At 34.6% G+C, this 26,608-nt stretch overlaps 1 protein-coding gene across 2 annotated transcripts in view; it reads left to right on the top strand.

Moving 5' to 3' along the window:
• GPATCH2 (G-patch domain containing 2) overlaps window positions 1-26,608 on the top strand; it is a 152,283-nt gene that overhangs the window by 111,447 nt on the left and 14,228 nt on the right. Inside the window, exon 9 of one of the 2 annotated variants that reach the window (XM_045536425.1) lies at window positions 24,661-24,749. In XM_045536425.1, coding sequence (XP_045392381.1) covers window positions 24,661-24,749 — 89 coding nt within the window. Of the gene's footprint in view, window positions 1-15,834; window positions 16,101-24,660; window positions 24,750-26,608 lie in introns of those variants that run through there. The other variant, XM_045536426.1, reaches the window with a different exon arrangement.

Here is a 26,608-nt window from a genome sequence, read left to right as displayed (position 1 = left end):
TAATTACCCTGATCTGATCACTATATGTTATATGTATCCAAACATCATTATGTATTCCATGAATATGTAAAGTTATTATTTGTCAATTTAAAAGAATAAAATTTTTAAAAAGTAAAGAAAAAAGCATTGAGAAAATGGTACACATAGAACACATAAAATTAGACAATTGAATCAAATCCATATATCAGTAATCAAATCCATATATCAGTAATCGGTAATCGAAAGAGTTATTTCATAGGGTAGGGTGCGATGACTGTGGTTTTCTGGTGCCAGGGCCTCTCTCCTATAAGGCTAACAACGCTAATTGCTGAATTATTTGGGGCTGACACAGATAACTGGCATCTCCCCATACCATTGCCTGACAGAATAGCCAATATTCCCAGAGGAAAATGAACTCACAGGCCAAGATAAGACATTTGAAGAGAACAGCCCTTTCCAAAGAAAAACAATCTGTTGGATTCCAGATTCCAACAGAAGCAATAAATGTTAGCATAAATGAGTCAAAAAATTAGCATAATACATATTAACTAAAAGAGATACAGGAAGATATTAACAAAACTAAACAAGAAAAAGAACATATAATTAAGAACCAGATATTTATTTAGGTCTTAAGACCTACGTAACTGGAGAGATATACTTTGTTCATGGGTCAGCAGACTCAACAGTCTTAAGATTAGTTCTCTCCAAATTGTGTATAGATTAAATACAATCTAAATCAAAATCCCAGCAGGTTACTTTGTAGAAATGGACAAGCTAATTCTAAATTTCATATGGAAATGCAAAGATCTTAGAATAGCTGAAACAACCTTGAGAAAGAAAAAGTTGGAAAGCTAACACTGCTTGATTTTAAGACTTACTATAAAGCTACTATAATCAAGACAGTTTGGTACAGTCATGTGCCACATAATGACATTTCACTCAGTGACAGATTGCATATATGTTAGTCCCATAGATTATAATACTGTATTGTTACTGTACCGTTTTTATGTTTAGATATGTTTAGATGTTTATTGTCTTCAGTTTCCAGTAGTTGCCATTTTTTCTGTTGTTTGGGTGTTGTAGCACCCTTAACTGGTCCTCTACTTTTTAAAACTTTTCTTTTATACATTCTTGTCTTCTTAGAAGATTTCTGGGCATTTTTCTCAAGGCTATGTCCCAAATCATTTAATGATTTTTGAAAATTTTATTAATAGTTTTCATTTCCAAGATCTCTTCTTCTTTCTGTGAACATTGCTTTCATATATTCTCTCTTTCTTGGTTTGTGGATACAGTGTACTTTCTCTTCTTTCTGAAGCCACCAATTATGTTAGGCACAGGGCAGTTTGAAAAGGTGAAATAAAAATAAGGAAAGACTCGAGTTTAATTTCTGTTGCCAGTTTTATTAAATGCAAGATGAAAATTCTTCACTTTTCCTTATGTGCATGCATTTTCTGTGTTCAACTCTTGAAACCCATTTTCTTTCATTGTATTTTTAATATTACCTTGACTTTTCTTACCCCTTTTGGATGAGTGACTGCACTTCCCTTTTCAACTTGTGGAAAACATAAAGGTTAGAGAAGAGAACTGTAATGCATTAAATCAATAAATTGTAGGATCATTTACTCCCAAAATATGCCAAGCAGGTAAGAAAAGATAAATGTAGTAGTGGTCTGCTGTTAGTGACTCAAAGTGCATGACTATAGCGTGCCCTCAAAGTAGGTATTCCTCCCAAAAGCTCTGAATAAAGGGCGATGCAGTCATGGCTTTAGTCTTTGGAATGTGAGTACTGCTCACCCTCAGCTCCTCGGGGGAATTTTCAAAATCTCTGTAAAATGGTTTCAGGGACATATTTACCAATGCCACTAACTATAACACATTTTGCTAGTGGTTTTCTGGGTGTCTAATTCATGCCATGTCTTCTTTTTTGCCACATCCACTTTAATATTCATCTGCATTATCACGAGTGCAGAAGAATTGTCTCCCAACTCTTAAATTGTTGTGTGTCTAACCACACAGGTGACCTCTATGATCGCCTTCAAACAAATAAGCCAATTTAGTCATTTTAATCCATTCTATCAGGAAGTTCTACTTCATCAATAATGAATACTATGTTCTTGAAGATACCCTGTACTTCTGCCTCTTTATAAAAGGGCAGAACTACTTTGCATTTCTATCTTGTTCTTTACTGTCTCCTCCCATGGCTTTAGTTACCATCAGGAGTGCTGATCATAATATGCCATTCCATTGTATTTCAGTAGTTACTAATAAAGCATTAATGCACTGCAGTTGTTTATGTTTATTGTCAACAACTAACATTCTCATTCTTCTCATATATGATAGGTAATGGGTTCCTGTAGTCAAACTTTTGAGACAGAAACACTGATTCTTAATATGGGTATAATTTATCTGATTGATTCAAGTGATATGAGTCTTACAATCTTTCTTTCAGTTTGTTGTTTCATTTTTATTTCCTCAGGGGAGCTCTGATCATAGACTAGGTGTGTCAGATAGTGAGTGATGTGAAAAATTTTCATCATGACATTATTCTCATACAGTCACTTGATGTATTTTCTCAAGATTTTGTGTTGCAGTCCTTTTAGTTACATGTTTCCTGTCTCGTGTCCTTCCATGTTACTTATATCATGTTGATTATTTTCATCTGATACTTCTGTTTGATTGTTCTATGGGGTTTTATTTTCCAGTTATTCTTCCATTTCTTCAGTATTTCTTGTCCATTTGCCTACTTTAAAGTTTTATCTTAGTTTTATTGCATTTTATCGCTTATCTAATATTTAATAAGTGTCTCAGAGTTTGTTCATTTCATTCTGTTATTTACATACCTTTAAGCTGTTGAAAGCATAAATACAAACTCAGGAAAACATGAAACTTTTGCAATAAATGCATAAAAGCATATCAATTGTTATAAAAAAACTACCTAATAGCTGTCACTTTCGATATTTAATAATTAACAGGGATGGTTTTTGAGTGATCATTGCATACAATCAATTATAAGCTGAAGTGAAAATACACACATTCATCTAAACCTTGGGGCAATGCACCTAAGTGTTTTTTAGTGAGAAATACTAGTGACATCTAGATTTATTTCTTCAACCCATATCTTTCTCTGAAATTCCACAGTTGGTATCCGTGAAGCAGGTTCACTGTGCACTAGTTACCAACTTATCTGAGTCCAGTGAGACAGAACGCACTCACATGCCAGGGCAAAAGAAGCCTATGATCCACTGTGGGTAGGTCCCCCAAGCCTCAGGAAAGCTAGCTGGGGCTGACAGTCGCTGCTGCATGTGCCCCACTTGTACCACAACTGAGCGATCTGGAAAGGCAGCTTGCACTGGGTTATATACCTCAGGGGCAGAATGACCCACTGTGCTAAAGAGGCAAAGGATATCTTGTTTCTAGGGGCCCTGAAACAAAGCCCGAGCTGTTCCAGCCAGTTCCTCTCTATCTCAGGATGGTACATTCCTAGTACATGCTACAGGTATTCTTAAAATCTTCAAGTGAGAAAGGGGGAAGAACTGGGTCTATTCAAGGCCACCCTGAGAACTGTTCTGCAATAGCCAATCTTTTTTATTTGGTACTTCAGTATTTAAACATAATTTTGTGCTTCTCAAAATTAGAAAGATCTTGCCTACTGCCATCACCTCATTTAGGGCTACAATTAAATAATTTCACATCATTTCTCATATCAAAAACCTTTGGTTAGCACCGGAAAGTTCAGTATAGCTTTCCCAAATGGTAAGTCAGTTAAAAACATGCATTAAGCGATGCCTGATACTAAGTGACTCGTCATTTGAAAAGATCTTGCTCTTTTAACACATTTTTATGCTTATGATTAGTCTTTATTGCTGTAAGAATCCATGTAACAAACTTAATAGTTTGTGGCAGCTTTACTGAATTATTTGGACGTCAAAACCTTTCCTTTTGGATCCGGTACCTGTTTTGCGGGGTGGGAGGGAGTGTTTGGATTTGCCCTGCTTCCTTAGTTATATGATTTTTGTCATTTACTCGTATGAAATACAAAGGCCAAATCATCTAGTAGTCGAACACGTAATTTGAAATCAAGTGAAAACATTTTTATTGCTGATAGTATTAAATTCTACTTCATTTCTTAAAGTGTCTTTTAGAAACATGCATTTGTTAATTCACTTTCACTTAGTTCCTAAAAGCATTATATTTTTCATCTACTTAGTGTCAAAGGATTTGATAATCCATGAATACTGTGGGCTTTAATTTCTTATGTTATCTACTAATAGTGAGAAGGAAGAAATAAACTTTTTTTTTTTTTTTTGCTGTCATCTGATTGGTAGTAAAAAGGAGTTTCCTAAAATGGAAAAAAAAAATAGATTTCATCAGAGAAACAAAACAAATCCCATCATGTTCACACACAGGTTCATGTCAGCCTTCTGTCAAGTAAGAAAGAACATTCCTCTTAACATTAACACAGAGCCCATTTCATTTTTATATGATGATACAGATTACTGTATTTTGTTGCAGATGTAACAGATAGAATTGCAGCTGCTCTTTATTTGCTCTTTTAAAGATCCAAAGATGTTCAAGGATTCAGTTTGTTCAGTCTTCCCAATACTGTCATTTGTTGTTTGAAAGGAAGACCTAATTTGCAACAGATACAAAACTATTTGTCATTTTGCAGGTTTGCCAAAAATAAATGAAACTATTAATTACTACATTTTTGAGCAGCTGTTAATAAATTGGAATAGGATAACTGTTCATTAGAGTAGTGCTTAATGACATGGACTATATTTGTTTAATGTTGCTTTTCACAGAAATGTGTCAACAAAATTAAATATATCAACAGAAGTAAATGATGCATTATTTTCATTATTTAAGATAAGTTATCTATCCTCTCTTAGTAAAATTTAGATTTTAAAACACATCCTTTGCCATATGAAAACTAATGATTCAGCACAATATTTTAAGCAAGTTATATCACTCATTTTATCTTTTATGTATTTTATATGTCCAAAATAATTATTTGAAACTGCTTTTAAATACTAACTTTAAAAATAAAGTTTCTACATCTTTATCATTTTTTCTTTCCAAACCTAAAATTAGCATTAGATTTTATTATTGTAAAAAAGTTTACTAAGTCCTTCAGACAGAAAAATATCTTTTAGATTATTTTGATTTATTACGAATGCATGAGTGAATAGAAAATATTCACGTATTCCCTTTAATTAGAATGTATACATTATATATTTGTTTATCGGGATACATTTAATTACATATGTATTCGAATTAAAAAGAAAATTCAAATGGCTTCTAAGAATAGAGATACTTAGAGTAGAATAAATAGAAACATACCACAAATACAGCATAAAATTGTTTTTAAGGGATTTAGTCTGTTTTACTCTGTGTGACCAAATTATTGTATTTTATAAAGCTGCGCTGTTCTCAAATTGCCAGTTCTTATGCCTCCTGTCTTTTTGGCATCCTGAAATTCTTCCTTGCCGAGATTTTAACTAATGATCATAGAGGGTTATTTTAAGTTGTCATTATATTAAATAAAATTAGTTATCAGGCACTTAGAATTTTGAGACACTGCTTTTCAGTTTAATATGCAGAACCCACACAGGAAAAAAAAAAGGAATTTTCCATTTGGAAATATGTAATGTATCTAGTGTGTGGTAAATAAAAAAAATTGTTTAAGAAAACCCAACCATCTGTCCCCTAATGAAACTCTTACTGCTTATGGCCTTTCTTTTTCTGGTAGATGAATTAGATATTTTCAAATGACTACAAAGTATACACAGCCTCTCACCTCTAAGATTGCAGTTGAATTTGGCCATGGTCACTAATGACAGAAAACAGTTAGCATGTGAAAGCTATTCAGGTGACTCTTAGCTGAAATGAATTTGTGGTCTAAAGTCCATTTCCTTAAGGACAGGTGTTTGTTTCACAGTTGGCACTCTCCAAATTGGTCCTGTGATTAAATGGGCATGGACACAGAACTAACCTTTAACTCCCAGAGATGGTTCTCCTAGGAAATGATTAAGGTACACCTGCAGGGCCATATCACAACAGCTTGTATCACCACTGCAGCCTGGGTTATAACTTCATTATGGGGACATTTGGGGATCTGTTAATCCAATGTGTGTGCCAGATTATGTCCCAAAACAAACAAGCAGTTCTGATTTATTAATAAGAGAATCACTGTAAAAATGAATATTTTAAATAAGCAAAACAATAAACAGAAGCTGCTACTTGGTAATTGGTACCTTACAGTCCCCGGAATAAACCTACTAAATTTACCTGCCACATTGAAAATACGTTCGATTTAAAAATACTATTTTATGTCTACAGAGCTGAAGTCACATTACAATATTTGCTGCTCGTAACAGGAATTATCCTGCAATCTAAAAATTTAATGCATATGTAAGCATAATTAGAATGTTTTTCTTAATAATGTATAAAATATTCAAATATTAAACATTTGGAATGTCACCCATTTTAGATAATTTTCATTTCAATTATGAGAGAAATTTACAAATAAATTTTAAAATAGCAAGATAGTATCCCATAGAGTTAGAATTGTTTTTAAAAGAATCAATTTCTTTGTAATCAGAACTTTGCTTTTTCTCTTTAGAAATAATTGTTTTTCATCATTCCTTAGTGATTTGTTTGTATACCAAGATATTGGTGGGAATTTACCTTTGTTTATCTCATATACTTCTGATCAATTCCAACTCATGCCCAATTATATTACACTAAATTAACATAATTCAACAGATGTTGATATTTAAATGTTTTCTGGCATTCAAATCTTGGACAGCTGTCATCGAGCTTGGGGAGAAGGCAAACATTTAGAGTTAAATGCTGAACATATGCTTAAATTACTAATTAGAAAGATGGAATAAAAACTATGCATTATCCTTTCTAAGGACAATAAACCTCGGATAAAGATTTTTGTAATCTTTTTACATCAAGTTACAGTCCAAGGGTGTAAACAGGCTCTATCACTTAGATTTCATGGATAACTTAATTTAATTTTAAATTTGGTCACTTAAAAATTATGACGAGTCTCTTTCACTAAGCCTTAATGACTTTATACTGACAATCTTAAGGATTGAAAAGATGCTCTTTCACTTATATTGTCAGGATGGTAAGAGCAATTTTTAGCAATATCTTATTATAGAAAAATTTATTACATACAGAAATACAGAGGAAAACATTAACTCAATGTATCTATCAACTGGCTTAGATGAGTATCAATGTATGGCCAACCTTGTTTCATCTATATCCCTACCTACTCCTTCCTCCAAGCCCACACCCACCTACCTATCATATTATTTCAGCTAAAATATGTATGTTTCTCTACAAGATAATACCATCTTTAAAAGGTTGCAGTACCATTATCACATCTATAAAAAATAATAATTCCTTGGTACACATTAATGTGTATATCCAGTTGATACTCACATTTCTGTTTTATTGCTTTATAATCTCAAAAGTTCCCTTTGATTTATAAATTCCCCTTCTTTCTCTCTCTCTCTCTTTCTCTCTCTGTGTGTTTGTGTTTTCTTTGAATTTTCTTGATTGAAGAAGTCAGGTTGTTTGTCCTATAAAGTTTCCCACATATGGGGAATGTTGCTGATTTTCTCCACGTGGTGTCATTTAACATATTCCTCTGTCCTCTGTGTTCCTTATAATTGGCATTTAGATATAGAGAACTGATTAGGTTCAAGTTTGGTGTTTTGTTTTGTTTGGCAGGACTGTTTCAGAGGCGATATTATATACTTCTCTCACTTCTAGCTCTTTCTGTGATTTATTAGCCATGATGATCATTGCCCAGATTCATTCATTAAGGGTTGCAAAATGGTGCTATGTTAATTCTATCATTACATTCTTATTACTTCTGTTAAAAACTTTCCCCTCTCCCGCTACTTGATTACCTAAGGCACAGATCATTTAGGAAAAGCAATGTAAATACTTGATTCTTTCCCTTTAGTTATCAGTTTTCAAAATGAATTGGTTCCTAACATGTTCCAAAGTTGAATGAACTGATTTAAACACACTTGATGTGTTTCAGTCTATTAGTTATCATCCTAATTAATGCTAAAATTGGCCCATCTGTGGCCAGTGGGAGATTATTTAAGTTAGTTCCTGAGCAAGTTTCTTTCCTGCTAGTCTTTGCTTTCTGGTATGTCTTACATTTTCTAGGCTTACATTAGACCTTTTCTAGCCTAGACCAAGAGGCAGCCATTTCTCCAAGAAGTGCTGATTCCTTTGCTAGGAAATAGGTTTAGAAGCCACAATCTGGATGTTAGGGATGTCCTTGTTATTAGTCCTTTGCAGAGAAATGAGTTAGGATTTTTTAAGAACAAACATATTGAGTCATATTGATAGTTCCAGTTCAAATTCAAGACTTCATTGTACTTTCCCTCATGGATTTTAATCTCTTTTTTCAATCATATTAAAAATATTACATATCAATGACAACAGGATAATTATTCATTTTATTTATCCCATCGTACACAGACAGCTGTCTCAGAATCACCATATCATCATGACGACCAGTAAAATAATCACTAAAAATAGTTTAAGATTTTTTTCAATATTCATTTTATACTTAGCATGTATTTCACTAAGAATATGCAATTGCCTGTGTTTTAAAGTAAATTGAAATAGTTTCTAAGGATAGGTATGCCAATATATAATTACGTTCATTAGTTTCATTTTCAGAGACAGTTTTTTTTAATGCATTTAATTTTGTTTTATATATAAAAATATATATGGGATCCACTATCAAATCTTCACAAAAATTTATTTTCAAAGAAGTCTAGCTTCTACATGGTCCCCTTCAGTTATTCCTTACCCCCTTGTATAGGTTTTGTTTTGTTGATGATTTATCCTGTCATTGACTTTCTGTTTTTAAGAAAAGCAAACATCTTTCTCCCTCTCTCCCACTACCTGTCCCTTTCTTTTTCTCCTGTTTCACTCTTGCTCTCACTCTCACTCTGGTGTGTCATCTGACTTTGAGGAAAGCTTTTTTTCCCCTAATAATTATCTTTATATTAATGCCTTTATATCACAGTCTTAGTGCCCTTCTTTCCCCTTCTTTTAGGCCATTTGCTGCTAGTTCCCTACTACGAGCAGTATTGAAGTCAGCCAACCTCTTTTGCTCTTCTCATCCCCCTTCCAAACATTTGACTGGAAGTAAATGATTAATTTGTTAATACCTATAATGCGGTCAGCAAATTTATTTTATTTTTCCTATATACTTTTTATTTTCATCCATTTTTAGGTATTTGTACTGTATGTACATTGAAGCATATAGCTATTCAATACTATGGTGCCTTCTTTTTTTCAGTTCTAGTTTTACTTAGTTTTCATCCAGTTTATTTAGTTTTAGTTATATAAGAAAATATATTTTTATGAATGCCCACCAAATCATAAGTCGATGCTTGTCTATGCTTTTTGTTTGTCTGCAGTTCATTCTCTAGTTGATTCCTCTGGAAGTGCTCATTCAAACAATATTTCCTGAGTTCTTATTAATAGTTTATGCATGGACTGGGTATTTAAATGTCATTTTGACCAGATATGGAATCCATGGCTCACATTTTCTTCCCTTAACTGTCTTAAATATGTTATTCTATTGCCTGAATAAAATACTGCTCTCAATGTCTGATATAGCCTGATTTTCTTTCCTATGTAAGTGATTTGGTTTTGCCTGAATGCTCAATGTGCATTTTCCTTTTCTTTAAAGCCCAAGAGTTTGTCTAGACTATTAATACATTCTTATGTTGGTCATTTTAGTTTTTTTTTTTCCTCAGGGATAAAATATGGTCTTTCAGTAGCTAGTTTTTATTATTTTTAAAATGCATTTCAAGATTTCCTCCAATTATAGTTTCTCATACTTGTTTTATGGCTTTGATTTTGTTGTTTCAAAATTTTCTGTTATACTTATATCGGATCTTCTTTACCTATCTTCTATAGCTATCATTAATAATCCTTTTCATTTCTCTTTTTTTTTCAGTTTTTAAATTTTCATCTTTAGCCTTTTCCATTTTTCGTTATATTTTCATACTCTATTTCCCCATCACATTTATTCACTCTTATGTTCCTTCTAGTTTAGGTTCATTTCCGAAATGATTTCTCCTTTTATTTCTAATTGCTTCTCACATGCTGTCATCTCTTGTTTTAAATCTTTTTATCCAATCGCTTCATTTCTCAACTTCTCTGATTGTGATTTTTTTGTTCTTTCCTAGCTTCTATAATTTTTTTTACTTTCCTTTAGCTTGCTTTAAAATAATCAGGTATAGTTTTTATTTTTGTGGGCATATCTTTCTGGAGCACTCTTACATACTCTAAGGACTGTATTTTTTCTTCTACTAATTTTGCATGGGATTCACCTGCAATGCTTTTCTGTTGCTCATTTTTTTCAAGTAAAATGAGATTTCCTGTGCTTTTAGGAAGGAGACATTAGACAAGATAGCTTTCTAGTGTCATGGCTTTATAGCTTGTTCTTCTATTCTCTTCACAAACCATTCAAAATTCTGTCTCATATTTTCTACAATCTGCCTCTTCTATTCGCCTCCCCATTTTTGTCTAGACCTGTTTCCTTTCTCCCTGTAGTCTCTGTTCTGCTCCATTGTACTTCTATTCCAGCTGCTTTTCCTTAGTGTGGGATTTTTATCCTGGGAAATAACTTTAATTTTTCAATTTTAAGAATTTATAGTATCCATCTAATCCTGCACCACAGAACTATTACCTCTTGGTTCTCTGGCACTCGTTTATAAACTGGATCCTTCAGAATATTTACTAAGTGTAGCTTCTGTTTTCATCTTTGCTGTCTGCACTTTGTATTGAGTGTTTGGTGGAGCTTTGGGGGGTTTCCTGTACTTGAGGCCATTAGAAGATTCCTCTGCTTTTTCCTCCACAGAAGTTGACATGAAGTCTCATAGCTTTTAGCAATTTATACCCAACCAGCTGATTGGGGGTGAGGATGGGTAGGTTTGGGGAATACCTTATTGGCTAGTTATCAGTGTCCATGAATTTTTGGTTGTGCTACATGTTATTATATACATTCAAAAACAGCAGTGTCCCTCCTACCATTTTCCCAGAATATTCTAATTATAACCTTGTAAAAATAATTCCAGGATTTCAGGACTTCTGCATAGCGTGATTATTTTTAAGTGGGGACATAAGTGATTAAGAGTGCTAAGTGATCAGTATTTTATTTCTCTATGGATAAATTTAGCATGTGATGAATTTTTAGTCTTTTAGGATAGTATTATCTACTTTTCTAGAAAAAAATGATGTTTCATGCACTACTTCCATATACCTTTAAGGACCATTTATATTGAGTATATAAAGAGACCAGGCCAGGTGATATCTATGCAACTCCGATGTTGTGGTATCTGCATTTCTGGAACTTATATGTTAGTTAGAAAAACCTGGATGCTACCCTTTACTCCTTTCGATCTCTCTCTTGTCCCCTTTATCCATTCTCCATACCATAACCAGATGGTATTTGGAGGACTCAAATCTATTTATGTATACTTTAAAAATTCTTAATGGATTCTCATTGCCTTTAGGATCAAGCCTTAAATATGGCTTGCAAGGCCTTTCTTGGTCTAGCCTTTCATACTTGTTCAGCCTCATCTCCAATTACTCCCAACTTTGAACACTATGTACCAGCTGCCAGGAGCTTGTTTTAGGTCCTCAAATAAACTATACTTTCTCTACAGTAGAATCTAAGAGTCATAAAAAAGATAAAAAGTGTTGTGGGAAATCAACTTAGGAACCTGTGATTTGGTATGCTATGTTCTGCTGTCTTAGAATAAAGGAAATGTTCATATTTTAGTTCGCAGAATACGCTAGACTTTATTAGCTACTGATAAATCTGTTATATTTCCCATTTGTATTGTAACAACAAAATATGATCCCGGCCCCAGAGTTTTGCAACTTTATTATACTTATGATTGGACAAAAAATTTCCAAATTATGTAGCATTCAATTTATCACATAAAAATTTCCTTTGTGGGAAATTATAGGATGTACTTAAAGAAAGCATACTGTGAGGCTAACACTCATTTACTTTTCACATCAACTCTATGAGATTGGTTCTGTTATTATCTCCATTTTATACATGAGAAGGGCCAAGCATAAAAAATAAAGTAACTTGCCCAGGTTCACCCAAATTATTAAGGGAGGGATCAGGAATTGAACTTTGTCTCTGGGCTCCAGAATCCATGCTCTTAACCACTGTGCTGTACTGCCTTTCAAGATAAGTGGATATATCGGTAGGGAGGAATGAAACAAAGAAAGAGAACGTAAAATATACTACCTTAGTTGAAGAAAAAATTTCCCTATCATTTTTATAGTTAATACCATAATAGCTAAGATTCATTGTGTGTTAATGATGTATTTTAAATCATTTAAATTCCAAAATTACCCTATGGGGTAGATATTCTTATTATCCTTACTTTACATAAGTGGAAACAAAGAGAAGGGTTAAATAACTTGCCTGAGTCAAATGGTAGATAATTTATACAGCAGTGTCTTTTTTTCAAGTCCTATTTCTATGCTATTTAAAAGTTAACTTGACTGCTTACTGAAATCTTTTATCTTACTTTTAAGGAAAATTGTCAGTTCTTCTAAAATAGTCATCTTAATCATTATTTAAGTTGGTTTATTTATGTGCAAAGAATAGTGGCAACATTCTGAAATCATGACTAATCGGATCCCTGTTTGATAATTTAGCATTTGATTTCTGAAATTTAAAAAATGCAGGGACATGTATGTTTTGCTAAAGAAATGCATTATAAAAATGAAAAAAGGAAAGACAATTCATATTTGAGACTAATTTTTGTAGGGTATTGTTTTCTCCATAGACATTTAAAATCAATAGACCTTTTAAATATAGCAAGTAACAGACCTGAATTAAAAAAATTATAAAGGATATTTGGTTCAAAGATCTCCATGGCAAAACTCATCCTGAATATAAACTAATACACCACAATTGTCCAATTATTTCAATTGAGTTGAATCAGGAGAATCCTGAAATACTCTTCCTTGTGATTATTGAGGATTAATGTTCATATACTCATCACAAGCCTCTTGATATCTTATCTGTAATAGCTATTACAGTATGTTTTATCATCTAGTAAATATTTGCTAACAAGTCTATAAAAGTTTTATGGATATAGTATTTATCTACCAAAAGCTATCACAGAAGAGGAAGAACTGAAAGCCTTTTTTTCATAAAGTTATACTTGCCAAAATGTAAAATTATGTAGAAAGGGAAAACTTCAGAATTAAGGTACTGCACATACTGTAAAAACTGGCTTAAGTGAACAAGCATGATTTTGCAGATACTTACATTTCTAAGCCCAAGAAATGGACCGAATAAGTTTTGTGGTTTTCTATTTTCATAAGTAAGCATTTATATTAAAGAAATTGGAACTCCAATAAAAATATTGATTATCATAAAAAGAAGTTACTATAAAAACTCTGGGATGCCTTGTTAAATTTCATTCAATAACTGTTAAATAAGTGCCTGACATTGGCAAGTCATGTAAGAGCTAAGGGAAATGTACTTAAAGAAATAAATCAGATGCGGGCCATACTGACTTCAAGGAATATACATTCTAGTAAAGTATTAGTTTATGTACTTCTATAGCCATAGTTTAAGGTAGAAAACACAGTTTTTCCAAGGAATGAGAGATTATTTCTGGCAATGGGTATCAGAAAAGGATGTGGCATTTCAACTGGGTCATAACTTCCCAACTGAATTCCAACCAATAAACAATAATTTAACCTAAATTCAAATAAGTTTGTATTTCTATGGTAACACTGAGATATTCTAAAGTAAAAATAACTTTTTATATATTTCAGAAGTTTCAGACATTGTGCCCTACTATTAAAACATCCAGTCTTTATTACCTTCTCAATATGGAGATAAAAGTAGCAACCACATTTTCCTTTGCTCTTTAGTAGTCATGCTCAGCACACGTACATTACAGCATATAGAATTGTGACATTAATATTTTCACGTCATGGGACACTGTACAGAAAATCAAAGCTGATCTCTATCTTGAGCCTGTATTTGCCAAGTCAATCATGCAAGTGACTGTGGACTCTACTGAATGAGTGAAGCCTCAACTTCAAGAGCTACCTTGGAAATGGGTCCACATTTGACTCCATCTCTGCGTTGAACAGTAACTTCCAGAATTACGTCTACAGAGAATTAGGGAGGGGACTTTTTCCACTGAATTCAAATTGTCAATTTGGTTAAATAAACTGATTACATAAATTAAATATGCAGTTTATTTTTTTCTAGAGAATTGAATTGTGAATAGACAGATTCACTGAATTTACTGAAACTTGATGTCTACGAGGAGGCATCGTCTCCTCCCACTGATCCGGATATGTCCCGGCTCCGGTCATACTGAATTGCTGACAGAGCCCCAGCTATGGCATAGCATGTGTGTACTCTAGTGCTTTTATGCCTCTGCAAAGGTTTTCTGTCACCTAGGGGCCTAGAATGCCCTCACATACTGGTTTGGAAAAAATGAAAAAAGAAAATTGGGTTTGGAATCATTTTTCCCACATGATCGGTAGACTTGAACCCCTAGAAAATGAACACTGTATCTTTTTTATTTCTCAATAAAAAGTATATTTCCTATCTGATGGTGTAGGGCATGGCATGCTTTTCATTTTCAGTAGAAGTGTATTAAGTAGGGTATAATAAACCGAGTTGGGAGTGAGGTAGTACGGTGTAGGGGAAAAAGTGATTCTTTGGAGTCAAAAGTTCCTTGGTACAAAGACAGTCACTTCATTTTCTGTTCATGGGATCTTTGACAAGTAACAGTTTCGCTGGACCTCAGGTTTCTCAGATATGTAATGGGTTGTTATGAGAATTAAAGAAGAAAAAATATGTAAAAGTATCTGGCAGTAATACCTCTTATATAGTTAGAACCCAATAAGCCCGGGTACTCTGGATAGTTCAGATTATAAATTCTAAGACTTTAGAAACCAATATATATTAAAACAAAAAAATTTAAATTTATATATATACATATATATATATTTTTTTTTTTCCTCTACCTTGCCCTTTTAACTCTATTATTCCCTCTGCTGATGAGAGAAAGAAACTTAGCACAGGTCCATTCCAAAATGCTACCTCAGAACTGAATCTGCGGTCTCAGGTCCACATGTGACCCTCTACATCCCCTCTACCAAATCCAGACTTCACAGAACAGATCCCTTTATTAAAAGGATTTGTTCCATTTTGGAATCGGTGAAAAGGCCACACTCAAGGAAGGCCACGTGTGGCCCCAAAGCTGCAGGTTCCCCACCTCTGGTAGAGTCTAAGATCCAAATATCATATACTGAACTAGATGAAGTATTAATAGATACGAAAATGAGTAAAGTGCAGACTTCACTCAAAAAAGTTAGGAATGTTAGGAATAGCCCATAATTTTATGGATAGACATGATAAATAGCAACCATACCATCCTGGGAAACATTTCGTAATGTCATTATGAGAGAGAGAATGTGAGTTTATATCTGAATCTGTAGTCTGATTTGATGATTCTTTTATGTAAAGATGCAAGATAGTTTAAATGTAGACACATATCTTCTTGCTTTAAGGGCGATTTCCAAAAGAATCATGCTTATTTTGAGTAAGTCTTTAATCCCCTCTAAGAATCAACACTAGCTTTATTTACTTTATCATTTTTAAGGAAATTACAATAAGCTTAATTGTTGAAACTATACTAAATATCAATGATAGATTCCAGAAATGTATATTTATAGCTAGGAATAAAGTAAATTAAAGCAATAACAGTTTACTAAGTGCCTACTATTTCCTAGGTACTATGGTGTGAAGAATAAAAGAATACTCCAAGATGCCTCAAATATCTTAAATTCTACTTGGAGAGACAATATCCAAGTTTGAACTCAGGCGAAATGAACTTTCCTCAATTTCCCCAAAGAGGTGGTCTGCTACTATAGCCCTGTGGATTTATTATGTTGTATAGTAATTTCTTGTTCATTTGTGTTTACTGCATTAGGCTATGAATTCCTTGAGGGTGGGAGCTGTCTTATTCTTTTTTTTGTATGTTATGTAGCATCTAGTAGAATACCTGATACATCATTAGGATTTGTTAATTGTTAAATGAATATTTTTGTCATGAATTTAAGTAATAGTTCAAGAAAGAAGTGTTATTATTTTTAAAATGCATGATTGATTGCCAAATGAAATGTAGCGGCAACACTTGTTATAGCAGTTTGATTTGTTTTAGTCCAAAAAACGTTTCTTATACTTCTGATACATGAAGAAGCAAAGTTAGGTTCTAGGAATTAGACATGGTTCTTGGTCTCAAGTTGTTTTCATATGTATTTAATTTACAGTCCCGTCTAATGTGAAAACAACTTGAGTCACATACCATCTATGTGTGAAGGTATGATCAGAGATATGCACAGATTGATATGGAAACACAGAGAAAAAGCACATGGAAGGGTAGTGAGGTTAAGAACGTTTAAAGGAGAGAAAGAACATTTAGACTTGAGTGCACTGGGAGAACTGTGAAGGGAGAAAGAGAATAGCCGAGCTGTTTAGGAATATGAAAGTGTGGTTTATTAACCCACATTAACACACACAAGGAATGATAGCATTAGAATAGCAGTGCTGCTGGGCCTTAGAGAAAGCATGGAACATACCATATGAAGGAAACAAGACATCTTTGAAGTAGAAAGTACCAAATAGTGGCCAAGAGAAAATGCACAGCAATGGGCTGATGTGAGAATATCACTGGGTTTCAGTCTTGATGACTTGTTTATTTTTATTGAGTTTTTGAAATGCAAATGAGTGCTTTACTCTCTTATGCTAAATCACACATTTAAAGCAAGCAGAACCAAACACGAAAGAAAAACTTAACCTTTCTGTTAACTACAAAAAAAAAAAACTTATGTTATTTTTACCTATCCCTAATTCTTTCTTTATTGTAGCATATTGATAGTGTTCAGATATAATGAGTTTATTGTTATGAATTTATTTGGTGTGTGTTTTAGTGACACCCTAAACTAAGTATTCTTCTGGGGTTACTATCCCAGTTCCTCTTAACTGTGACTCTAGGTAAATTATTTATGTTTTCTGTGCCCTGGGCTTCTTAGCTGTAAAGTGGGGATGATAATGATAGTAAGATGAATAGTTAACAGTTATTTATTGCTTACTATGTGCAGGCACTGTTGCCAAAATCTTTTACACAAATGATTACTAAATAAAATCTTCAAAAAAACCCTTTGTGGTAAGTATGAGTCCAATCACAATTATTGAAGTTATGGAAATCGAGGCAAAGAGAATTAAGGTAACACACCAAAGGTTAGTAAAAATCAAACATTGACAGATACAGTGATAAGTGGGCTTTTTCAGAGATCTTTCTGGGAAAGCAGAAATGGTGGCACCGGAAGGAACATGTCCTGACTCCGTGGCTCATCTGAATACAAATCAAACCGATAGAACCTGTAGCTTGAATTAAGCTTCCCAGCTTCCACAGGGTGAAAAATTTGACTTTCCCTTTGACAAAGAAATTTATCCAGCTGCCAAAACCACTTACACTTATCAATTCCATTGTTTTTCTCTTTTATAATTCATCTGGTTATATCTTTTGTTGCATGCTAATTATAAAAAATCTAATAATAATGAGAGGTATAAAGAAGAAAATTTCTGCAAAATGCCATCACTTAGAAATAATCATTGTTAGAATTTTGTTGCAGTCTTCCATACCTTTCAGCCACATCCATGAATATTCATGATTAGGATATATTAGTTTAGTGAACCAAGAAGAAAAGTAAAGCAAAATAAAGAGCCCAAGAGTGAAGGGAGTTGCTTTTTTAGATTATGGTAAATGTAGATATTTGGATGAAGCTTTTTTGTTTAATTTACATTATTAAACTCTATGTTTTGGAATGCTGTGATTTTATAAGACAACCTACATGTATGGCATTTTTTTAAATATTCCTTAGAAATTTTAAGGTAGGTATTTTCTATTTTACATTATGAATAGTTTGTTTTAAAACTATTGAGTCATCAGGGTATGGTGGCTCAGGCTTGTAATCCCAGTTTAGTTTGAAGCAGGAGGATCGCTTGAGGCCAAGAGTTCGATACCAGCCGGGGCAATACAGTGAGACCCCATCTCAAACCCGCTCAGTCTGTTGTTTGGGTAACCGTCTCTGTTAATCATTCAGAATCAAATTGAAAAGCATTTATCCTCTTTCTAGAAAAGCCTGCTTACACATATTTTGCACATGATTTCAGGAGGTTTCTAGCCCCCCTGAAGGCTCCCACCTTGCTTCCCAGATCTCATCCTTGCACACTACGTTTCAGCCACGCTGGCCCTGCTTTAAGCAGTAAGGAGACTCCTTGACTGTCAAGATGGCGGCAAGAGTAAAACCAGGTCCCCCGAGCTCCCAGAGAACCCTCCTGACACACCGCGGTGGCTTCCTCACACTCGGCACATACGAAACACGATAAACATTATTGCCAGAGCCACCAGATACCTATAGCACGATAAAGCAGACTGGAAAGAAGTAGGTCTGGACTCGAACCCTCTGACTGGGATGGAAGAGGCACTAACAGGCCAGACCGATCCGAAGCAGCGAGAGCAACTGCCCACTGGCCGGCAGACCATTGTATCTAAGGGGTGGAGCCTCAGACTGCAGGTGATGGAAGGTTAATCAACGTAGAGTCCAGAGTTGCCCACAAATAGGCAGTGAACAGGGATAGTAGCCAGGAGCAGCTAATGCTTGGACAGGGATCAACAGGCAGCATTAGAAGCCTATGTCGCCAGGCTGCATTTCAGGGCCAGAACTTTAGTGTCTGTTGAGGTCCAGGCAACGACCAAGTTCTAAAAGAACTAAGTTACTAGAAGGTTTGTGGTGAAATAGGTCTAGAATAAAGCATAGACCCAATTACTGGAACCCAAGTACTGACTTCAGCGCCCTGAGCTAAAACTTAAACCACCTCTTGCTAAGTTCAACATTGTTCCAAAGAGAAGGTAAATGAAATTGAGGCAGAATGTGAAGTCAAATGACCAAAGCCATAGAGAGAGAAGGTACCAGAACCAAGAACTGATCAGGGTGTAATCAACAATACCAAATGGAAAGCATGGCTATAAATGTCTAAGGAGATCATGCACAAGAAGCAGCTTTGGAAGAAAACACCATTAAAAATGAGGATTTAATGCAGTCCTCCTAGTAGTTAAAAAACCATTTATGCTTAGAAGTGCTTGATACTTATCGTGCATTTTGTTACAGAAGGAAAAGAGCTAGATCCTGATGTCTGCTTGTTCAGTTTAATATGTTGAGACATACTGACACCAAGTAAAGGGGGAGGGAGGGTAATTTGGATCTAGAAAGGAAGTTCACACAGGGCTGGCTTTTCCAACCCCCATCCTTCTTTCTGCCATCGGATTCCTCCTCCAATGACACCGCAGACCTGCTTTATTTCTGTGCAGCTGATGCCCTGTCCAGGCCGATATTTTTCTAACTGACAGTGAGTGTTCTTGCCAAATGCCGGGGCCCGTAGTCACATCTGTTTGTCTCTCCTCTGCAGCCTGACCGAGGCTGCTTGGGAACACATTTTATCCAGGGGGCAGCTTTAACTAGGCCTAATTCTCTGAAAAGCCTCTCTTTGTAATTGCATACAATGAAGAGACAAGTTCCTATTGTCTTCTCTTTAATATTATCGTGTTTGACACTGCCTGCTTCACTCCTGCTCAGCCCGTGTCAAAAGCCAAGTTTTCAGGCAAGGTGGTCTCACTCGGGTTTTTGCTTCTGGTTTTCCTTTGGAGATTTTTTTGAGGGTTTTTTGTTTGTTTGTTTTTTCCTTTTTTCCCCTACAGAGAAAATGTCCACCTTCCCACCACCATATCACTTAAAGGCTAGCTAACATTGGGGAAAAACCAAGTGAAGTCTGTTTACAGAGCAAAACAAAACAAAAAGACTTCTTTTTGAGTTCTGCTTTTCTAATATCTAATAGGAAAAATTTCAGAAGTAACACACAGGAAACCAAGTTTCAAATCATAACTGACAAATCCATAACATATAAAACGTTATGTCTTTCTCCTTTCCACTTAAAAGATGTTAAGTTTTGATTTGTCTCCTCCTCCCCAAGCAGATGCTCCAACTGAAACAAATATGCTGATCTAGTTAATTGGCGATTTTCTGACAATGCCCTACAAAAAAGATCTTCATGTTATTTTTTAATGACTTTGGGTCTGTTCACAGGACACCGTATTGTCAGTCTCAAAACACCACAGAAAAAAGAAACAAAAAATGCCGACTCTCACCTTGAGTAGTAACCCAAGTGTTCTGCTCTGCAAAGACAAATGACTCATTTAGACTGAAGAAACAGGGCTGCCTTTGAGACATTCATTGATTTTAAATTAAAAAATAACCGCTATGTTTTACATTAAGAGTGACAGCTAAATAACAGAGTAGACCTTACTTAGTGCTTTTTGAAGCAACTCCATTGCACCTGTCTGAAGGAAGAGGAGGGAGGGGCACTCTTAAATGGGGTAATCTTACTGATCAATAATCCAGATCTCTCAACGTGCTGTAGCAGATAGTCAATTCTTGCTAGAATTACTGAAATACAGCTAGCTGTTTTTCTTACGGCTCAGGTCCTCGGGTTCAATGTTACCGAGTTTATTAACTTTAACTTTATTCTCCTTGAACATTTGTCTCCTTTCCTTTATGTAGTATGTTGCAGGTTGGGGTAGCAGAGTTGAATGAAAATATTATATATATTCCATTTGCTCTGTAAAGATGCCGGAAAGGGAATTTTGGGACCAGTAGATAGGAAAAAAGGTTTAGGAGAGGGAGTTGTTCCTGAAGTTTGTTTTTCCCTATCTTTGTAAACAGGCTGTCCTAATAAATTTTAAAAAGTGTAAAAAAATAAAAAACAAAGTTTTAAAGGCAATTTTGACTTGGGAGAGTGTTTTTGAAGCAATTAGAGTACTCCAATTATATACAACTAGTGCAAGAACAATTTAAGTAGAAACCAACAGTATTAATAGTCACAATGAGCACCTAAGCATCAGACACTCAAGTATTTCTTCTGATTATTTCTAAAAAATGTGTTTCTTAAGAGACATGTTACTGGCTGATAATTTTTTTTAGCTTAGTTGGAGCTTTAAATGTATCTGAAATTAATAAAACCAGGCTTAGTTTTTTTTTATTTTTATCGAAACATAGTATTTGTACATATTTATGGGGTACATGTGATATTTTGATACACATATCAGACGTGTAATGATCAAATCAGGTTATCTAGGATATCCGTCACCTCAAACATTTACCATTTATTTTTGTTGGGAATATTTCACGTATTCTTTTCTAGCTATTTTGAAATATACAGTACACTGTTGTTAACTATAGTCATCCTACTGTGCTATCGAGCCCTAGAACTTAATCCTTCTACTTAACTATATGTTTGTGTCCATTAACCAACCTCTCCTTATTTCACCCCCACCCCCACCACACACACACATATACTTCCCAGCCTCTGGTAACTATCATTCTGCTCTCTACCTCCATGAGCTCAACTTTTTTCAGGTTTAGTTTTATAAAACCAGAATTAGGACTGTTTATTGGCTACCTTCTCAACCCATCTTCCTCCCCACTCAGATATGCTAACACAATGAAGTTTCATTGTGCAGCAACTTTGTACCACCCTTTGGTTATTATGACCGAGATAACTATCCTGGGAGGAAACATGTACCTGGACTATGGCAAACCCAGTTGGCTTCCTCTCTTCTTCAGTCTCAAGCCTGCCCTACCCAAGCTCCCTGCCAGGATGCCATGAATCTGGTCTACTTTCTCTCAAAACCTTCAGTGACACCTCATCAGCTATCAAATCCAAATGCCTTCATGGGGCAAAGATGGTATATATGGCCCCATGATCCAGCCCCAGTGTTCTTCTCCATTCATATTATAGAATCCCTTCTCCAAACACTGCACTCCAGACATCCGTAACTACTCAATTCTCTGAGTGAAGCAAACTCTTCATCACTTAGGAATTCTTTCTGCAGCAAATATAGAAAACCTGACCAGGAGTGGCTTAAACTATAAGAATATTTATTATGTTTTAACAGACGATAAGAAGTAGCTAGATTCTCACAGTTCCATAACAGAAGGACCACACTTCAGAATTCAGATTCCCACTTTATTCCTGTTTTCAGAATGGTACCTTCCCCTCCTCCTCAGCTATTCCTGGTATCTGAGCCTGGTTCATGCTCTGCAGAAGGTAAATTTCACTCCAGTCTTTTGCTAAGGGGAGATTTCAAGAGGGATAAGTTGTGCAAAAGAACAATTTTTTACAAAAAGGTGATATCATGACTCTCATACAGATATAAAGTAGATATGTGTTAAACATTTTATTTATCTCATTAATTAATGAGGGAAGCAGGCAAATGTTTTAACCAGTTCAAGGGAGAAGTCAAAGAAGTGCATATTTATATGGAGTAAAGGAATATCGAAATGAATTTGCAAATGGACACAAAACTAGCTTTTCTACAGCAGAGAGTGTTGTCCTTCCACAGGACAGAATTCATTTGCATTTCTATGGTCAAGAATTATTTCCCATTGCATTCAGTTATCACAGCTTAAGTTATAAAATAGCACCCATAGAATTAGAATTTGATGACTGGAAGGGTATATTCTGAAAGCGTAGTTTTTCCATTGAAGCATGAATTTTTCCTACCAAGGGGGGAAAAATGTTATATGAACATTTTCATATAACATTTGAAACATTGAAACATGTTATATGAATAACATGTTTAGAATTGTTATAAGGACTAAATATAATTTAGTAGTAGTTAATAAAGTTGGTTGTGCCTGCCAGCACCACCACTGTCCCTAATTATTAAATATTTCATATACAGATATTTATAGCTGTATCTCCTCACTCAGACTTTAAATTCTTCCAGTTATAGGAATCGAACATTCCATTTTCTTTGTATCTACTGTCTCCTCTTTCCTCCTCTCCCCATTCTCACCACCACTGGAATCTTATACTGAGTCCACAGTAGACACTAATAGATGCTTGCTGAATACATGAATGAATGAATTTTAAATTTGTCCAAAAAGAATATGTCTTCTCTGGGATAATATAATTTTTAAAAATTTATATGTAGTCTTAAAAAGTAGATGTAGTAATAATCAGTCATTTTTTCTTGGCATCATGAGCCAAGATCACACATCAAAATCTAATTAAAATGTTATACATGTTAATATACATTTTGAGAGAAAAGCAGAGCTAAATTGTTGACTGAATGAACTAATATTTTGAAATATTTTAATAATTATAATTATTCTACAGCAGTGAAATGGTATGCATACAATAAAAAGGGAAGAGAAAACTAGACAAATGCCTATGTACTGTTAAGCTATGTTGATAGATTTTCATGTTGATTTTTTTTTTTTTTTGGCCGTTTGTGCCTCTTGGATTATCCAGATCATTAATTGTGACCATACTTTGTGCTTTATAAATAGAACCTATATTAGGAATAATTTTACTTTCTAGCACTAATTTTTCATGATATTTAAACATCTGAGTTTATGTGTATAGACATATGTCTTGGATTTTACCTAAATTGATTTTAATTAGTTAATTTTTCCCTTTTATTTTTTCTCTAATACTTTGGCTATTTTCAAGTTGGGCTCTTTAAAACCTAAAGATACTACCAGATAGCTCTATACATCACTAAAAGAACACATGTTCTCATAAACATGCTTCATTTATTTCTGTTTCATATTCCTCAGGCCCTGTCCCAACCCCACATCAAGGATTATGATCTAGGAAATGAACACAGAATCCTTCTATAGCTTGAAAAGTTGGAAGAGTTTTAAACTGTTTCTATCTTTTTATTAGCCTTTCTTGATTCCCAATTGGGTCAATTTTTACTTTTCTAAAACTTTTTAATTTAGGAGACCAAGATTAGACAGAGTACTCTAATTGTAACTAGTTCTAAGAATAACAGAAGATCCACTTCTCAGTTCTTATATATCATCATGTCTTTACAAATATAATCCCATATCATGTTAGCCTGTTTTGTGGCAATAGGACAGCATTAATGCATTCAAATTATGTTTTCTCATCTAGCTAATAAATAATTAACTAAAGAATTCTAATCATATGAATTATAAGGGAAATATCACTGTTTCCTTCTATCTATTTAAAATGTTTTAAAAGAATTCACCACTGTGTAATATCCTAAAAGAAATTGATCATACTTTTCCTGTAATAAATGTTGTTCTGACAGTAAAGCATTAGTAACCAATTGATAACCTAGCAACAATATTGTGATCTCTTTAGATAATTAATCTTAGCTATTTTCCTGTCAGAAGCAACAGTGCTTGATTTTATGTTGAGCTAGAAAGATTGCCAGTTTTGAAAATTAAAAAGCATTCCTTTTATATTATTCATTCCAGTAACAATTTATGATGGCGCATTTAGCTGCTGAACGCTTGTCAGCAAACGTAATTATGTTTCGATATAAACAAGATTGGTGATTTTACTATGCAGCTCCATCTTTGTTGAGAATGTTTTGATTTAGGTTCAGATTATACAAGCTGTGTATTTATGTGTCATTTTTTCCCCCTTTGTTAATAGTTTTTTCTGATAATTACTTGTAGGCAAACAAGCATGCATTTAGGATCCTTATGCACGGGAGATATCAAACGGAGAAGAAAAACTGCACCTTTGCCTGGACCTACTACAGCAGGTAAAACAAAAGAGGGATTAGAGTGGAGCACAAACTTAGCGTTCATAAATCATCAAGGATAAAATATAGATAATTTTTAATCACTTGCACTGAAGAATAGACACAGTTGCAAGGAACTATTAAAACAAATCATTCGCATTTGGTGTCAGGACATATTGCAAGTTCCTTGTGTAGATTTTCCAGGTAACCAATCATTAAAATATTTGCTACACATTGCCCAAATGCAAGACTTTCTGTGGGATATTAAAGGATACAAAAGCTTCAAAGGCTGTGTCTTTGGCCTCAAGAAATTTACAGACGTGTTGGGAAAATAAGGCATAAATAGATGAAATGACAAATAACCCCAGAAGAGATTAATAGTAATAAATTCAATCAATAGTAATAAATCCAAATTCTCAATTCAGATTGGAGACTGTGTTTGAGCGGTTTCCAAACACAACACTCTATGTTGTAGTGGATGGAAACCTGGCTTATGGGGGTGGCAGTCTGGTTTCTAGTTTATCTCTGCAGCAATCTTAGATTCTTCTTTCCTCATTTAGACATCGGCATTAGAATTAAAAAGCCTCTCATTTGTACCTCAAAAATCGTGTCATTCTTATAACATGTCATTCTAATAATGGGTGTGGTATAGGGAAACCACAAGTGCTGCGCAGAGGGAAGTCACTGTAGACCAGAAGGGAGAGGAAGCCTTCCTGAAGGCAAAGGCTTAGCCCGGTAGTGAAGGTCTGAATAAGACTAATATGTATTGCAAAATCTCATGCAAGAGTAGTGGTGACAGAGGCACTGATAAAAGTCAGTGATAGGACAATGCCAACTTGGCATTAAGATGTAGACACCCACTTACGAATGAACAACAGTTAATCATGATGGATTTGTGACACAGCAAAGTCTGACTGTAAGAAAATGTTTTTCAGTGTAGATACTTGATCAGTTACAAGCAGTAACACCCTTGTTCTGTTGCCTGGGATCCTTAACCATTCAGATATGTAAAGTTTCTCTTAACTTCATGTGGGCGACCTTTTACAGGAAAAGTAATGTTAATTATATTACAGAATATGAAAATAAGAATCAGGCCGGGTGTGGTGGCTCATGCCTGTAATCCTAGCACTCTGGGAGGCCGAGGCGGGAGGATCTCTTAAGGTCAGAAGTTCAAGACCACCTTGAGCAAGAGCAAGACCCCATCTCTACTAAAAATAGAAAAATTAGCCAGATGTAGTGGCTCACACCTGTAATCTCAGCTACCTGGGAGGCTGAGCCAGGAGGATCGCTTGAGCCCAGGAGTTTGAGGTTGCTGTGAGCTAGGCTGATGCCGTGGCACTCTAGCCCAGGTGACAGAGTGAGACTCCATCTCCAAAAAGAAAAGGAAAGAAGATTCATAGCAATAGGAAAGTAAGCAATGAAAAGAAAAATATATATATATATGTATATACATAGCTTTTTTGTTTGTTTGTTTGTTTGTTTACATGGTGAGTTCAAAGGATGTAAAAGATGAGAAGCTTACATTCTCTGTTTAGGGAACCCATTCCATAGGTCAGCCCTAGAATATTGAAGAATAACTTAAAATTGGAGCACTTCTAATGCAGTTGTTCCATGTAAGGGGCTATGTTGTAAAATTTTACATTTAGTTACAGTACCTTGTCTTCCTCTTCTAGCTGTACTAAATTTGTGCATAGAATGTGTTTGTATTTATGTAGAATAATATTTACCACTTATTGGGTACCTACTCTATACCAGAAACCTTATTTTATCTTTACAACAACGATATGAGGTAGATGTTGTTATCATCACTTTACAGATCACAAAATTAAGGTGCAAAAAGAAGTGTTAGGTTAGCTACCTAAGATGACAAAATTATTGAA

This window comes from Lemur catta, chromosome 23 (assembly GCF_020740605.2).
Source record: "Lemur catta isolate mLemCat1 chromosome 23, mLemCat1.pri, whole genome shotgun sequence".
Lineage (NCBI taxonomy): Eukaryota > Metazoa > Chordata > Mammalia > Primates > Lemuridae > Lemur > Lemur catta.
Note: the sequence above shows the minus strand (reverse complement) of the source record. Positions and strands in the feature narration are given on the sequence as shown.